The sequence below is a fragment of the Grus americana genome, chromosome 23 (assembly GCF_028858705.1).
Source record: "Grus americana isolate bGruAme1 chromosome 23, bGruAme1.mat, whole genome shotgun sequence".
NCBI lineage: Eukaryota > Metazoa > Chordata > Aves > Gruiformes > Gruidae > Grus > Grus americana.
The window spans coordinates 6,447,645-6,463,796 of NC_072874.1; the positions used below are offsets into that span (position 1 = coordinate 6,447,645).

At 59.7% G+C, this 16,152-nt stretch overlaps 1 protein-coding gene across 2 annotated transcripts in view; it reads right to left on the reverse strand.

Annotated features, from left to right (window-relative positions):
• Positions 1-8,670: 8,670 nt before the first annotated feature.
• Positions 8,671-16,152, reverse strand: part of NKAIN1 (sodium/potassium transporting ATPase interacting 1) — a 36,429-nt gene continuing 28,947 nt past the window's right edge. Inside the window, exons 5-7 of one of the 2 annotated variants that reach the window (XM_054802402.1) lie at positions 16,082-16,142; positions 13,066-13,147; positions 8,671-9,862 (exon numbers count right to left, since the gene is read on the reverse strand). In XM_054802402.1, coding sequence (XP_054658377.1) covers positions 9,853-9,862; positions 13,066-13,147; positions 16,082-16,142 — 153 coding nt within the window. In that variant the 3' untranslated portion in view covers positions 8,671-9,852. The remainder of the gene's footprint in view (positions 9,863-13,065; positions 13,148-16,081; positions 16,143-16,152) is intronic. The other variant, XM_054802403.1, reaches the window with a different exon arrangement.

The following is a 16,152-nucleotide window of genomic DNA, read 5'->3' on the forward strand; positions in this document are numbered from 1 at the left end:
CTGCTACTGGCTCCTTGAAGTGGCCTCCGGGGCCGTCCCCAGGGCGCAGCTATCTGCATGCCACACGTTCAAGATGTGTTTCCTGTTATGTTCCCAGTTCAGAAAAAACAACAACCCAACAAATTGTCACGTTTAGAAGAACATCGTCCCAGCTGCAGACTCATATGCTCAAATTTAGGAAATACCAGCGTTACATTTGCCTAAGTAACCTTAATTCAGCCCCCTTAGGCACATGCTTTGCAATCCAGTTTTTAATTACAGGTTCACAGACGAGGTTTTTCCCATGGCCCCCATGGCCCAGTTAGGGCTGGCTCTGCCCTGGTGCAGAGCGGTGGGGGACATGTGGGACCCCCGTGGCCCCTCCTGCCCAAGCTGGAAGGAGCGTGCGGCGCGAAGGACAGAGGACTGATGCTTGAAATGCTTTTGCATTTCTTCTCTCTCATAACCCAAATAATTTTGCTAAAATTCAGGGGGCTACAGGAGGGTTTGCTGAGCAAGAAAGGGTGAAGGGTGAAGGTGGAGCCTGTCCGTTCCCAGCTCCAAACCCCATTGCTGCCAGCAACCCCCTAGACCCCCTCGCCGCCACCTCTCCCGGCTGCCCAGGGCTCCCTGCTGCCGCCTCCCTCCCCTCTGGCGCAGACAGAGACCTTCTGTCACACCGAGCTCCACGCTGTCCCTCCACCCACGCACGCCTTTGATTTGGACACCGAGATGTGCCTGGGCGCTGGGTGGAGGCCGCTTTTATTCGACTTCCTCCTTGCAGAAGGCAGCCCGGCGGCTCTTGCTGCTCTGCCTGATGCAGGCAGCCGCTCCTCCTGCCTGCCTGCCTGCCTGCCTGCTGCAGCCCAGGGTGACAGCCCAGGGACCTGGATACCTGCTGCCTCTGCTTGCACGTCCCCACGTGCCATGAAGCTCCATGAACCGCTCAGCCCACAGGCAAGTGTGCATTGCATGGCGGGGAGCTGGCTGGGGAGCGATTTGCGACCAACAAATTCCCAGCGAAACCTCTTGGCACGGCTCGTTTTGCACAGAGGGAGCCCTGAGGTTTCCTGGGGGGCCAGCAGTGAGGATTCCCAAGTGCTCACTAAACCCACCCCAGCAGTGCCTTGCCCGAACGGTGCTTGGGTGCTCCCGTGACTCCTGTGTCCTCCACGCACCGGAGCTCGCAGGACCGGCACCGTGTTTCCCAGCCGCAAGCTCCCAGCTCCTCACCAGCGCTCCGGGTTTGATCTTCACTGCATAGACCGAGGCTCAGACGTACCCTGGAGACACCCGGCTTCAAAACCTAATTGCCCTCGGTGTAATTTGGAGGTAGCGAGCCCGTGCTTAGCAGGGCTGATTCACCCACTGGACCTGCCCCTGCTCCTCCTGAGAGGCTGGAGGCAGCACCCGACAGAGGTGCCTAACGTGGGTGACCCCAGGCTTCAGGGTGGCGGTGGCCCCTTGCTCAGGGTGCCTGCTTTAACGCCAGGATTTGCTTGAGCAAAACTGCAACGGCTGTCGGCAGGAGCCGAGCTTTGCACGCGTGGAGGGACGATGCATTGCAGAGACCTCGGAGATGTCTGGTTTGGAGGGTCCTGAGCACTGGCTGCATGTTCCACCAATCCCAGGTGGTCACTTGCTCATTATTCACTGTTCTTGCACCCATTTTGACTGTAACTGCGTGGATTTACTCCAGAACACACCCAGGCATTGTGCTCGCGGTGACAAAGGGACATGCATCCTCCTGCCGGCCCTGGAGCCGCCAGCCCTGAGACCTTTCCCGTGCACTTTCCCTGTGTGAGAGGTGATGCACGGTGGTTACGGCCGGTTGCATCTCCATCACCTCGACATGTAAAAACCCGCCTTTCTGGCTGTGCAGCTCTGGTTGGAGCCCAGGGGGGTGAACGGGGTCTGCAGGGAAAGTGGCTCCACCGCATGCATGGAGGAGGCCCCGGAGACGCAACCGAACTGCCTGGAGCAGGAGGCACCGGTGCCAGAACAACACGGGGAGTCCCGTGGCAACAGACTGGGGAGACAAGTTTGGGGAATGGTGTAACACGGCTGGCACCCGCCCCGCTCGCACGAACAAAATGGAACTTTTCCTGCCCAGCCGGCTGCCCGCGCTGGCTCCCACCTTCCCCCTGCGCTTGGACATGTCTCTGTCCTTCTGCCCACCGCGGCACTGGGGCTGTGCTGCTGGCGGGAGTCCTGGCACCAAACCCTGTGCAGACTCCGCTCTCGTTGTTCTCACCCTGCCTTGGCTTTCCCCTGCGTGTTTTCAGCTCCAGCGCTGGCTCCCAGGCACACTCCAGCCCATCCTTGACCCCTTCTTGATGCTCTGAGCTGAAAGCCAGCTGATTTGGACCTGGCTCTGTTGCAGGACTGGAGCACAATGTTGCAAAGGCATCTTAGCTGCTCTCCTGGGAAGTGGTGGGGCCAGTGGTCTGTATAGATATATATACTATATATATATTTGTGCAGCATCTTTCAGGAGAAGCCAGCTCCTGGGGCAAGCAGGCAGGCTGCAGGGAACTCGTCACACGCCTCTCGAGCCAGGTGTTGTGCATCCTGAGCCAAAAATTGTGCGTATGCCCATGGACGCACTGCGGCCGGCAGGGAAAGCCCAGGAGCTCCCACCAAGGCAGATGTTGCGTCCATCTGATGTTCATCTGGGTGAACACTCATCCATGTGTCACCTTCCAGCTGGGGATGGAGGTGATGGGAGCACCGAAAAGAGCATCTTTTGGTGTACGTGGGGCTAGGGATTTCGGGGCCCTTGCACCCATGAGCCTGCTGGGCAGCGTGGTGCCGGGAGGAGGGTGTCCCTTGGGATGCCGCTGCGGCTTCCACCCGGTAGGGACCACTGGAGAACCGCCCGTCCCCACTAAGGAATCAAAGGGGGAAAAATAAGGCCCGGGATATGTTTCTTCATCAATTTACCACCAAAAGCAGGCAGTGAGCTTCCCTCCAAGCACAAAAACATTGTTCCCATTCACCCGCTGCATCTGACCGGCCTCGCTCCCGCTCCCATGTCCCTGAACCAGCCATATTTAACTCAGCACACCTAGGACTGCGGCAGCCGGATCTACAGACCTCCTCAAGTCCCTGAAAAGCGTCTCTATGCCTTTGTTTGAGGTTGTGAAAGCGGCTTTTTTACTCCTTAACATCTGTGACTCGCCGGGGTCCCGCGGCTGCAGGAGGGAGCTGGCGTTTCTGCGTGGGGTAAATTAATCCTTTGTTGCTCCTCAGCCATTTCTTTGCTCGGGTTGGGATGGAAGAAAATCAACTTGTTTTTCTTCCTGTCCTTCCTGTTTACGGTGACACAGGGTTTCTTCACATGATAGCGATGAGAGATGCTTGGATTCTGTAATTACATCTCAGCCGTGGCCAGGCAGAGGACAGTGGCTTGGCCCAGGGTGTAAGGGGTTCAAAGCAAAGCCCTCCCAAGCCCGGCCATGGCCGTGGGTAGCGGTGCAATGCCCACACTCGCATGCTTTATAAATTCGAGGTGTCCTGATAGTCTTTGGGGCAGCGAGAGCATTGCTGCTGGGGATGCTGCACCCGTGTCCCAACCTCAGACTGGGGTGGGAGCAGGACAGGGGACATCTCCTATCAGGGACGGCCGGTGCCGTTCGGCTGATCATTCGTATCAGTTTTATTTTGATGACTTTCCCCTGCTCTGAAAATCAGATTATGGCCGTGAAACCGTAGGAAGCTGGTGGGGGTAATGAACCCGTCGTCTGCGGGGACCTGGGAGAAAGGCAGCGCTCGCGTGCCAAGCATCCTCCCTGCTCGGCAAAGGATGCGCCGGCTGCAAACCAGGAGGAGAAAGGAGTCAGGCTTTCCTGGGGAAGGCAGAAAGGCAGGAGATGTTGTAATATTCATTTCCCAAGGGAAATCAGTGATTTGAGAATGTAACATGCCCAAATAATGGGGAGATGCGGGGGTGCTCCCAGCCGAAGCACTGCTGCTCGCTCTCCCTGCGAGTCCTGCTGGGATGTGAATTAAAGGTCGGGTCATCGCCTGCCTTCATCTCCTCCGACGAGTCCGTGCCAGCGCCCAGCCTTGCCCGAGGACCCCAGGGTGGGTGCGCGGCACCCAGGCTCAGCTGGGGAACAGCAGCGATAACCGCTGCGGCAGGCTGGGTTTCCTGGGAGCCACCTGGTGATGCCGGTACTGCCGGTGGGATGTGGCTCTGGAGTGGGAGATGCTGCTCGGGTTGCAGGGAAAAGGAGCTGTGACATCCCGAAAAAATCACAGGTTGGTTTTCCACAGCCGGTCCTGAGCTGGCTTTGCCATTTCAAAATGATCCCGCTTGGTCAGTGCGGCTCTAAATTTGCAGATAGAAATGTGAAGGGGAACGCCCCTGGGAAAAGGGGTGGAAAGGAAACGGAGAGAAGGGAAACGCTGGGAAGCAGATGGTTTTCCTCTATATCCCGACTTTTCCCTGTCTCTGTATGGCAAAGGACGGGATGCTGTTGGCTTTGCCTTGGGGAGAGACACATGGACCATCCTCCGAATTTCCAGCCCCAAACCCAGGGGAAGCAAATCTCAGCTCTCCTGTCCTCCCGGGACATCCCGCTGGCCACGAGCTCTGAGCAAACGGCAAAAAGTCGCCTCTGAAACGTGTTTTCCCAGTGCTCAGGTTAGGAAAAGCTTTTGTAACCGGCTTTTGCAGGCTGGCGATTTGGTTTAAAAAAACTCCTTTGTTAGAAGACATTAAAATCTGACTCGTCATAACTCCTGAGACCCCCGAGCACAGTTTTAACCTTTATCTACAGATACAGACTCAGACTTTGCCTTTTACTTATTTATTTACTTTGAAAAGTTGTTCGTTTACTTTAAAATAAATAAGTTGATGTATTTACTTATAAATATAATTTATAATATAAATAAAATTTACTTATAAATGAGTAAATACATCAACTTATTTATTGATTTATTTATAAGTAAATAAATAAGTTTTCAAAGTAAATAAATGTTATTTAAAAATAACTAACTATTTAAATTTGAAGTATATGACCCCAGGCCAGACCAGCAAAACCCATCGCCTTCCTCGCAGCGGAGCTGGAGGAAGGATTGCTGGAAGAGACACGTTTCGGAGCGGTGCTGAGCCCCCATCTCCAGCCCCGCCGTGCCAGGGGTGGCTTCAGCTGCACCCGAGAGCACCCACATCCCGCATCCCAGCTGGGGGTGCCCAGAAATAAGGCACTGCCCCCCAGCCAGATGGGGGGTTTTTTGCTTTCAAAGCAGCTTCCCAAGTATTTTTATTTCTTTTTCTGTGCTGCGGGGATGTTTTGGAGCCGGGACGCATCTCCTTCACGGTGCAGGAGGGCGACGGTGGCCGTGGCTTTTGGAGGGGCTGCCAGGAATGACCTCATCCCAGCGCGGCGGGGAGCCATCGCCTTGCTCCGACCTTTAGCGACAGCAGTAAAATCCTCCCCCAGCAAGGCTGCTGGAGACCTCCCCTGCCCTTCCCAGTCCCACCAGTGCCACCTTCCCAGTATGCCCAGATCCCTGCTGGGAGGCAGCTCACCAGCCGTGCCCCGGCAGCACCCACAGAACCCCCCGACGCGCGTTCCAGACCCGTTTCTGAATTAATTCCCGTTGCAATCGCTATCCAGCCAACACCGGCACGTGACGTGGTTTTATCTCCCTTTTTCGTGACGTCTCCCAGCCCCACAACCACCTCTCACTGCAGCAGCCACCTCCGGAGGGACCCGATCCCTGTCAGAGAAAGGGCAACGAATTTCATGACCACAAACACCGTGCAAAAAACTGGAAGATGCCTCCCAAAATTAGCGATTTTAATTGAAAAACACTTTAAGAACCCTGTTTCAACCTCCAGTTTGGTGCTTACCTCCCCTTACCGGTCCCCTCCAAGGTACAGGAGGCAGAACACGGGGCATGGCGAGGCCGAAGGCTGCAGCGCCGTTACTGCCGGAGGGTTTCCTGGCGTGCCCGGGCAGGCTGCCGGAGCTGGGCCGGGGCCGGGCAGCAGGAGGTTGTTTGGCAGGAGGTAGAGCAATGGGTGCGCGCAGGCAAACAGGTTTCCTCCTTCCTCCCCAGCCGGGGAGGAGGAGCGCGGTGGGATGCTCCAGCAGCACATCCGTGGGATGCTCCAGCGGGACCGTGGGGATGCTGACCCACTTCTTCCCTGGTCCACGGCCTCATTGTCGTCATAGAAACAGGCCTCCATCCCTGCTCACCCCCCAAAAAAAAAAAAATCCCCCCCCTCTTGGTTCCTACAAGGCAGGAGCCGGCTCTGGTTGGGTCAGGCTTCACCCAAACACGTGCCATTCCCACGGGGGGGTGGCGGTGCTGTCCCCACCCGCCCCGGCAGCTGCACCGACACCGGGGGGGGCGTTGGGTCCCTCTCCTGGGGACCCATCAGGGGCGGGGGCTGCTAGTGCCCCCCGTGCCCAGGGAAACGCCTGTGGGGGCCACCTTCACCCCCCGCACCCACGGCTTTGGGGCAACACCCGCCTGTCCCCGGGACGCTGGGACACCCCGCTGTCCCCATGGCCAGGGCAAAGCCTGTGGCTCCTCCATCCCTGGATGCCCCTCTAAAATCCATGGATTTTAGGGCCGGAAACCTGCTTTTAGCTTTTTCTGTTAAAGACCCGACCCCGGGGCTGGGATCCCGCAGCAGAGCTGGGGCCAGGACCCTTACGGGGATGAAGGCTCACTTCCCGCAGGGACAGAGATTTGGGAACAAGTGGGAACAAGCCAAGTTGGGCACCATGTCCCCAAAAAGCCGGTGACAAAACCCCGTGGCAGGGAGCTGCTGAGCGGAAACATCACGGGGAGCTCAGCCCAGGGGGAAAGGAGCATCCAGCTGCTCTGGTCCCCGATGTCACCAAGGACCCCGTGTTTGCTGCCCCGGTCTCACCACATTTCCATTTGGATTTTAAAAATAAGATTTAATTCGATGCCATCGCCGCCACCTTCTCCCGTTTAGCTGGGAAAGGCACCAAAGGGGGAGGAGGGGAGCAGAAGGTGACCGCCTCTCATTTGGGATCAATTAAAAATAGAGCAAGTGAAATGGCTTTGGATACTTTGACTGAAACCACGTGTGAAGCGAGCATCACCCCGAAGGGGGGGGCATGGAGCTAAATTAAAATTGCTGCTTCAGTAAGGGAAAACGTGAATATTTGAAGAGAAAAGGGAACTTTTCCCATGGATCTGCGGCCGCAACCTGGCGTCTCCCGCCAGGGAATCCCTACCCTCGCTCCTTGCAGGGCTGGAAAACTTTATGTCAGGAGCTCACCCTGAAAAAACACCTCGGAAGGGGTCTTAATATTTTTCTTGGGGGCTTATTAATATTCCATTGAGGTTTATTAATATTTCTTTGGGGGTTATTAATATTTCTCTTAGGGGAAGGGAGGCTGCAGACCCCCCCTAGCTGCCCCGAGTGTGGTACCCACACCCAGCCTAGAAGATGCTGCTTTTTTTTCTGCTTTTTTTTTTTTTTCTGGTTTTTTACTACCAGGGAGGAAATTACCCGTGCGGGCAGCGAGAGAGGAGGCAGAATCTCACTGGGGCATCATTAAAAAGCAGGGCTGGGTTATAAGGCAGCACAAAGGTGGGTGATGCAGAGCCCATGGGAGCAAGCAGGCAGTGGTAATGGGGGGGGGGGGAACCCAAAAATTAAAAAAAAAAAAAACCCTCCAGTTTTTAATCGATTCAACTGCACAAGGAAGGGAAATGCCCCCAAACCAGAACAGCCACCGGATGAAACTTTCCTTCGACTTTTATAATTACAGAATAGAAAAGAAATCCTCGGTTCACGTTACAAATACAGTCTTATATAAAAACAAGCCAACGGAAAATAATTAAAAAAAAAAAAAGTCACGGAGCGCCGGTGCCTGGCTCCTGCCGAGCTCAGGAGGGAGGAAAGCTCTTTTGAGTGAGTTTTAAATGACGGCAAGCGTTCCCCGCTGCTTCCTGCTGGGACTTCGACCAGACGGGTGGCTGCTCATCCCATCCCATCCCATCCCATCCCATCCCATCCCATCCCATCCCATCCTGCAGTGGGTCAGCAAGGGCGTCCTTGGTCCTGGAGAGGAAATTAAACCCTGGAGATGCTGCTGTCCTCTGGGCTGGGCAGTGCTCGGCGATGGGGATGTGTTTTGGGGAGCGGGGGGGGGGGGATCCGTTGCTTGAAAAAACACTATTTTCCTTGGAAAAAAAAAAAGGGGAAAGGGTGGAAAATTTATTGCCTGTAAAGTTCGCAGCTTGGCTGGAGGCAGCGGAGGGGCTGGTGGGGAGGGGGACACACGCACGCAGCCTGTCCCCTGCCCAGGGCTCGGGCAGCTTCGGTCGCTGGCACTTCACGGTTACTTGTTGGGAAGGACAAACAAATTCACTCCAGGGTGCAAAAAAATCCCCAAATAACCCTGGGAGGAGTGGAGGAAAAATGCCTGGGAGGCAAAATTCACGTAACCCTGCCCCTGCTCCCAGATGCAAAGGGAGGGCTGGGGGCCAAATCCAGGGATCCAGGAGAAACCACATCCCACCTCCGGGAAAAACAGGAGACCAAGGAGGTTGGGGGGAGCTGGGATGCTCCCTACTTTTTTCCTTCCAGCTTCTTCCAAGACTTTTAATTCCCAGCTCATCTTCATTTCCCAAAGCGATCGCTGCCCAAGGGACCCTGCACGCCCCCCCCCCCGCCACCCCCGAAATAACCGTTCCCCACGCGCCGACGTCGCCTCTTCTGCCGCTGAACCGGACGGATGGATTTGCCACCGAGCCCCCGAACGTATGGAGGGGCTGGGGGGTGGTTTGGAGAGCTGCCCCCCCTCCCCGGGTGAGGGGTTGGGGGGCACCAGGCAGCCCCCGGGGCGGGCAGAGGTGAAGGCACGATGTCGGCCTTGGGGGGGGGTTTGTGCTCAGCCAGAGTCTGCTCAGGCACTTTAAATTAAAAAAACCCCCAAAACGATAATTAAAAAAACCAACCCAAAACATTCATTAGATTCGTTAAAACAGCCGGCAAGGGGCTGTGTCGAAAGCAGCGTCGGTATTGCCAAGTTTGAGCAAGATCCCCCCCCAAAATGTGGGAGGGATGGGGGGGAGGCCTGCAGAGGGGGTTTCGGGGTGCTGTGTGTCCCCCCCATGTCCCCAGATCTGGGGGGTGGTCGAGGCAAGATGCTGACGGCCGGACCCAGCTCCTCGGGGCGAGGGGAGCATCCCGGATCGAGCCCCTTGGACGCTGCTTCAGCCAGCCAGGGGGGCTGGAAAATTCCTTCTGGGAGCAAACCCCCGTTTTTGGGGCCAGCCTGACTCCCAGACTGGCGTTTCGGGAAATTGTCCCAATCCCGCGGAGGACGAAGCTGCTTCCTGTGCCCCGCTGCCCCCAAAGCGCTGTTTGTCCCCTGCCCCCAGTCCCAGTTTGCTCCAAACCGGCTGGTTTTTGCCCCAATCCCGCTCCGGGCCCCCCCTCCTGCCCGGCACACCGGGAAGGGCTCCGCTGCTCCGAGGAAAAACCAGGCTGGGAGAAACAGAAGGAAACGGTGTCTGGTGAGCAATGCCACCTCCCCGCGTGTCCCCATGTGGGAGGGCGTGGGAGCCTGGGGGGGGGGGTGGCACCACTTGGGGGGGTCCCCCCGTATCCAGCCCCCCCCACCCCGATCCTGCTGTGGGTGGGTGGTTGGGGCTCGGAGGTATCCAGGGTGGGATGGGTGTGCAGCTCCCGGCTCCGTTCCTGGGGGTCTTGTGGGGTGCAGGGAGGCAGGAGGGGACCGGGTGGCTCGGCGTCGTGTCCCCTCCCTCGCCAGGGGGGTCGTGTCATGGGGTGTGGGACAGTTCGCTCCGGGGGGGTCCTGTCGCCTCTGGCTCCCGCACCGGGGCCGGATCCAGGGCAGGAGGAGGTTACCCGGATCTGGGGAGAGAAGGGGAGAGGAGGCGGTAGGGGACACACCGGGGTCCGGGATGTCGTCCCTGCCACGTGTCCCCACATGGGGACAAGGAGTCACGGCCACGGGCACCCACCGGCTGCTGCCCATCCTGGGGGACAGGGACCTGCTGGGGTGACCCGTGGTGGCCCTCGCATGGCATCACCCTCATTTCACCCCCCAAAATGTAGGAGAGCAACTGGGGCCAGGCCACCCCCCGCCACAGCGACATGGGGACTGCCATCGGGGCTGCCCCGCTCACCCACCCCGGTTCTTTGCGGGCATGGAGGGGACACGGAGGGGACACGGAGGGGCCCAGGACCCCGACCACAGCAGGGCACACGCTGCCTGTCCCCCCCAGCTTGCTGCCAGCCCCCTCTCCCACAGGAGACCTTTCGGCAGCAGCTGGGGGGTGCCGGGTGCTGGGGGATGCTGCATGCGCCTGCAGGCCGGCCGCCCTCTGTGCACGTGTGCAGGCGTGTGCAGGCATGTGCATGTGCGTATAGGCGTGTGCAGGCGTGTGCAGGCGTGTGCAGGCGTGTGCATGTGCGTATAGGCGTGTGCAGGCGAGTGCATGTGTGCATGCACGAGTGTGTGCATGTGTGTGCAGGCATACGTGTGGGTGTGCGTGCATGAGCGCGTGTGCAGGCAGGTCTCTGTGTGTGCACGCGTGTGCGCGGACAGGCATTGCACGTTTAAAATGCGTGGGGAGAGCCAGCACCGCCCGCGGCGATGCCGCAAACCCACTTCTGCCCCAGCCAGATCCTGACACGCCTGGGCACACTGACACACCGCACACAACCGCAGCACGGGGGGAGCACGCAGCCCCTCACACCGCAGAGAGAAACAGCCCCCGTCTCCCCCCGGACAGCGCGGGGGGATGCCCTGGGGACCCCCCTGCACACCCCTGTCACAACTGCCCAGGTCTCAGCTACCGGCTCCCAGCCTGCGTTTCCCCCTTCCCGACGTGCTACGGGAGGGATCCGGAGGTGAGAGCCCCCGTCACGGGGTGGGGGACAGCTGGGTGTCCGGGGGTGACACGGCGGGTGGGGACCCGGTGCCACCGTGGCCAGGCAGGAGGGACCCAAGGGACGCGGAGCGGGTGCTGGCCTGGCACATCCTCCTCCTTCTGCCGGGTGGAAACCCTCCCCCGTGCCCGCCGTTAATCCAATTATCGCTAATTGGTAACTGCAGAATAAGCTTTAATTTCTCAGGCTAGGACAGGACGGCAGCCCCACGTCCCTCCTGCCTGGCCGTCCCCTGGGGACACAAATCGCCGGATCCACTGCACTGAGCAGGGACAGCACCTTGCACGTCCTCTCACTGGTGGCAGGTGGCAGCGAGACCGACGGGGTTGGGGGGGGGGGGCGGTGTCCCCAAGATGGGGTCACCCCTGCCCCAGCACCCCCTCGGATCCCCCCAGGTGTCACCACGGGACCCGGTGCCCCCCACCTCACGGACAGGGTGCATCCCCCGGACTCCATCAGCCCGACCTGCCACAACTCTCGGGGTGATGGAGGCACCTTGATATAAATTACAGCTGCACTAATTAGGTGGTGGGTTATTAATGAGCTGCCGGGGTCAGATGGGGGGGGCTGCAGGCAGGGGGGAGCTGGCAGCGCGGTGGCAGGGTCCGGGCTGTGACCCCCCCCGCCCCCCTGCAGAAAGGCCGCAAGGATGTGGGCAGCCTGAGCGAGCTTGATTAATTAGGAAGCAATCTAATTACAAGGAGCGCTGCCCGAGCCAGCCCTGCGGGCAGGGGGAGAGCCCGCAGCCTGCGGCACACGCTGCCCGCAAAGGGCTTTGGGGCTTGTGGCTCTCCCCCTGCCCGCGGGGCTGCTGCAGGCAGGGACCAGGCAGGAGGTGGCATCCCCAGCGTCACCCCCAGCCGTGCAACCCCAAACTCCCCATCACCCCAAACCCGGTCCTGGGGAGCTGGGTTTTGCGGAGGATACAGGGCTGGGTTAAACATCTCCCAGAAAGGGAGGAGGGATTTCCCCAGCACCTCTGCACCCCGCTGAGGTCTCATCCTGGCGTCTCAGCGCCGAGTTTCTCTGCCATCAGCTTTTGGGTCCCATCTAACACTGATATTCCCCCCCACTTAAAACTGATATTCCCGCTGATATCCCCAAACGCTGCAGCCCTCAGCACTCATCCTGCGGCCGTCGGGGAACGCTGGGCCCACAGCAGCCCCCCGTGCCCCCCCGTGCCCCCCGGTGCCGCTGGAGGCTGCAGGCAGGAGAGGGTCAGGCAGGGCTCCCCCCGGTCCCTGCCTTCCCCGCTGCCCACCTTTGCTGTGGTGGCTTTGCACCGTCCCACCACGGCAGGTCTGAAGGGGTTCCCGGGTGACACCATCCATGGGACGTGTCCCAGCTGTGGGACAACGCTCTCCTGGGTCCCCCCGAGGGTGGGCAGCTGGCTGGGGGAGGGCAGGACACCCACCTCGATCCCCAGGACGTGGGTGCTGGCACCGCTCCCACCCCAGGGTGACACCGTGGTGAAACGCCAGTGCCACCGTCCCTGTCCCCATCCCGGGAAGCTCCCATCCCGCCGTGCCGCCTCACACCCGGGCATGTGACGGGGACACGGGGGGCTCCCGGGGAAGGACCGGCTAGATGAAGGGGGCACAGCACCCACGGGTGCTCACCCGCACCCACGCACCAGGGCGGGCACACAAGAGACTGCCTGTGCCCAACTGACCAGGACGGGCCGAGCAATATCACAAATGCATTTGTTCCACCGCAACCCTCTCTTTGCATCTCTAATTGTGTGGCGTGCCCTTGAATTTGCATAGAAGGCTTAAAATATAATTAATTTTTGGCACCCGGCAAAGCCCGCACGAGGCTAATCCCTTTAGATTTTGCAGCCTTATCTCATTTGAGCGTTTATCTAGTTAAGCTTAATGGGTAAGGGAGAGGAAGAAAAAAGTCAGCCGCACTTATCTGAAGAGCTGCTGCTCCCCCCGGGCGGCCCCGGCGTGTCGAGGCTCGGCAAAAAGCAAACCAAGGGCACGACCCCCCTAAAACCGCCCCAGCCCCGCCGCAGCCTCTGGGCTTTATATGGAGGCCGAGCGGACTCACAGACCCCGATCTTTTGGGTTACGATGGTGCGATGAGGCCCCTTGGAGCGGCTCCTGCATCCCTGAGCATCCCTGAGCACCCCCAAGGCTTTCCCCGGCCCGCGGACTCACGTGTAGAGCGGCTGTAGCTGTAGGTGTGACGTCTTCTGTGGCGCCTGGTAGCCGTAGGAGTCAAACCCGCCGATGAAGTCGACTGGGGAGAGGGGGGAGAGCAGCGAGATGAGCTGGGGAGGGCAGCGGGGCGATTTCCCTGCCTCCCCCCGTCCCGATGGCACCCGTGGGTCATGCAGCATCCCGGCTTGCAGCAGCATCCCACGGACACACAGCATCCTGGGGACACGCAGCATCCCGGGCACACACAGCATCCCAGGGACACGCAGCATCCCAGGGACACGCAGCATCCCATGGACACACAGCATCCCATGGACACACAGCATCCCAGGGACACGCAGCATCCCATGGACACACAGCATCCCATGGACACACAGCATCCCAGGGACACACAGCATCCCAGGGACACGCAGCATCCCAGGGACACGCAGCATCCCACGGACACACAGCATCCCACGGACACGCAGCATCCCAGGGACACACAGCATCCCGGGCACATGCAGCATCCCAGAGACACGCAGCATCCCACGGACACACAGCATCCCAGGGACACACAGCATCCCAGGGACACGCAGCATCCTGGGCACACGCAGCATCCCAGGGACACGCAGCATCCTGGGCACACGCAGCATCCCAGGGACACGCAGCATCCCACGGACACACAGCATCCCAGGGACACACAGCATCCCACGGACACACAGCATCCCACGGACACACAGCATCCCAGGGACACACAGCATCCCAGGTCCCGGCAGCATCCCCGAGATGTGTGGCACCCTAGGTTGCTGCAACGTCCTGGGTCGCCACAGCATCCCAGGTTGCAAAACCATCCCATGTCACGGCACCATCCCGGGTCACCGTAGCATCCCCGGAAAGTGCCGGTGAGAAGGACTGACTTGCAGAGATCGCTTGGGCTCTCTTCTCACCACAACAATCCTTGCACTGCCGGCTGGACAGAGTGGGTAAAATCACCCTGTCATTGTCTCCTGAGTGGGCATTTACGGAGAATTATGGGGGAATTAGATCTCGTTTAAAGCCTGTCATTTAGGGCAATTGCAGACACCCATGTATCAGTTTTCCTGGCTGCGATTTCCAGCCCAGCAGTTCATCCCCCTCCGGCCAGCAGAGCCCGTCACCTGCCCGACGAGCCCCCCGGCCCTCGCTGGAGAAGGAATCATGGTGGCAGAGCCCAGCCCTTCACCCCGGCTGGACGGGTGGCCGGGGGTACCCCAACTTCTCCCATGCTCATCCGACATGCCCCCAGACCCGAACCCTCGACCCTGGAACGGGCACCGTGCGCAGCCAAGCCAGGGTCTCCAAACCACTACGGGGGCTGCAGCGCGACCCGTCTCCCCAAAACAAATACATTAATCCCCACGGAGCCGCCATCTGGGCGAGTTCACACACGGGTGTCCAAGCAACGGCAGCGAGCTCAAGGGGGGAGCCCAGTTCTCCCAGCATATTTATCTTCCCGACTTAATATTCAGCCAGCTCTCAATTTTGACGCCATCCATCCATTTCCAAATCTAATAAGATATTCCATTAAAAAAGATGCATTTGAATCTTGGGCTCCAGCAGCATTAATATTAAAAGTGTATTGAATGCGGGAGTTTGTTTGAATGCAAACACGCTTCAAAGCCGGCGGCAGTAGATAAACCCTTTTGCCAGCTCCCTGGGTACAGAAACAAGTTATTACCGCAGGCAGTGTCCAATTTCACACGGAGATTTTCCTTTTCCGCCACACCGGTTCCCGGCAGCGGGGGGAAAACGTGGGGATGCCGAACCCCAGCATCTCCTGGGTCGGGCTGGGACCGTTCGTGGGTCCACGGCGCCGGCTGGGATGCTGATCCCCGTGCTGCGGGGAAGGAGTCCGGTGCTGAGCGCGTCTCGGCAGCTTTTGCCGTGCCGGCGGTCGTGGCGTGTCCCTGCCTGCGGCTGGGTGCCGGGAGCTGCCAGCTGGCGCGAATTAATTAATGGCAGATGAGCATTTAATGCGGTTGGATGGCTACAGCCTTAACCGCCTGGTTAATTGGGGCCGGGGTGCTCAGCGCTTCCGGAGGGGTGTTTGCAGGGATTGTTGTCAGATCGCAAAGCACAACATAGATCGTATAAAAATTAGTCTGTAACTTTGCTTAAATTGCTGGGTTTACCCCTGCTTTGGGGTGAAAACCCTCGAGGCGGGGAGGAGGGCTCAGCCGCCCCGCTGTCCGTGGGGATCCTGGCCGGGGGACGCGCTGTTCCCCACTCTGTGGCCCCGCGTGGCTGTCGGAAGGGGGAGGCAGCCGACGGCTGGCGCTGGGAGACGCGAGCGGGGAGGACGGCTCTCCCACAGCCCCCGCGGGCCGGATCCGCGCCGGGAGGAACATTCGCCGTGAATTTATCGTGGCGTGGAAGCGGCTCTTCCCAGCAAGGGCGCTTCTCCCCACTGCCCGGCTGGACCAGGCGCCTGGGCGAGATGAGATGCTCTGCCCGGAGCAGAGGCGCTGAATCCGCGTCAGCGGGGAGCGGCGAGCACAATGCCGGCCCCAAATCCGCCCGAGTGGCCGCACACGGGGACGAGCATCCCGGCTTCAACGGGAGCTGGACTCGGTGCTGGTGTGCAGATGGGGACTGGGGACCGGGGACCGCCTCAGCCCCTTCGTGGGCTGGTGTGGGGACGAACCCCGACCCCACGCGTTGGATGAAACCAGTCCCGCTCCTGCACCCGGGGTGCTGTGCGCCGCAGTGCCGGGGGAGACGTGGCAGCTCGGGGCTCGGTGTCCCCGTCCCCCTCCTCTCCCAGCGCTGGCCGGGGTGCAGCACCCTCCCCGAGGCGGGTGGGGGGGGCCCACTGGTGACGCGGGGTGGCACCTCACACCCCATCTGCCTCATAGGGGCTGGAAAAATGGGGCAAAAAACCCAACTGAAGGGATCCCTTCACCCGCCTGCGACCCAGGCGTTGCCCCCCGCTCCCCGGCGAGGTGCAGCGCTGCAGGTGCCCCCCGGCCCCCCCGTGCCTGCTAGCGAAAGCACTTACAGCTGTCTTCCTCCTCCAGGAACACTTTGCTGACGTAGCAGGCGTAGACGAAGCCAAAGAGCTGCGAAACA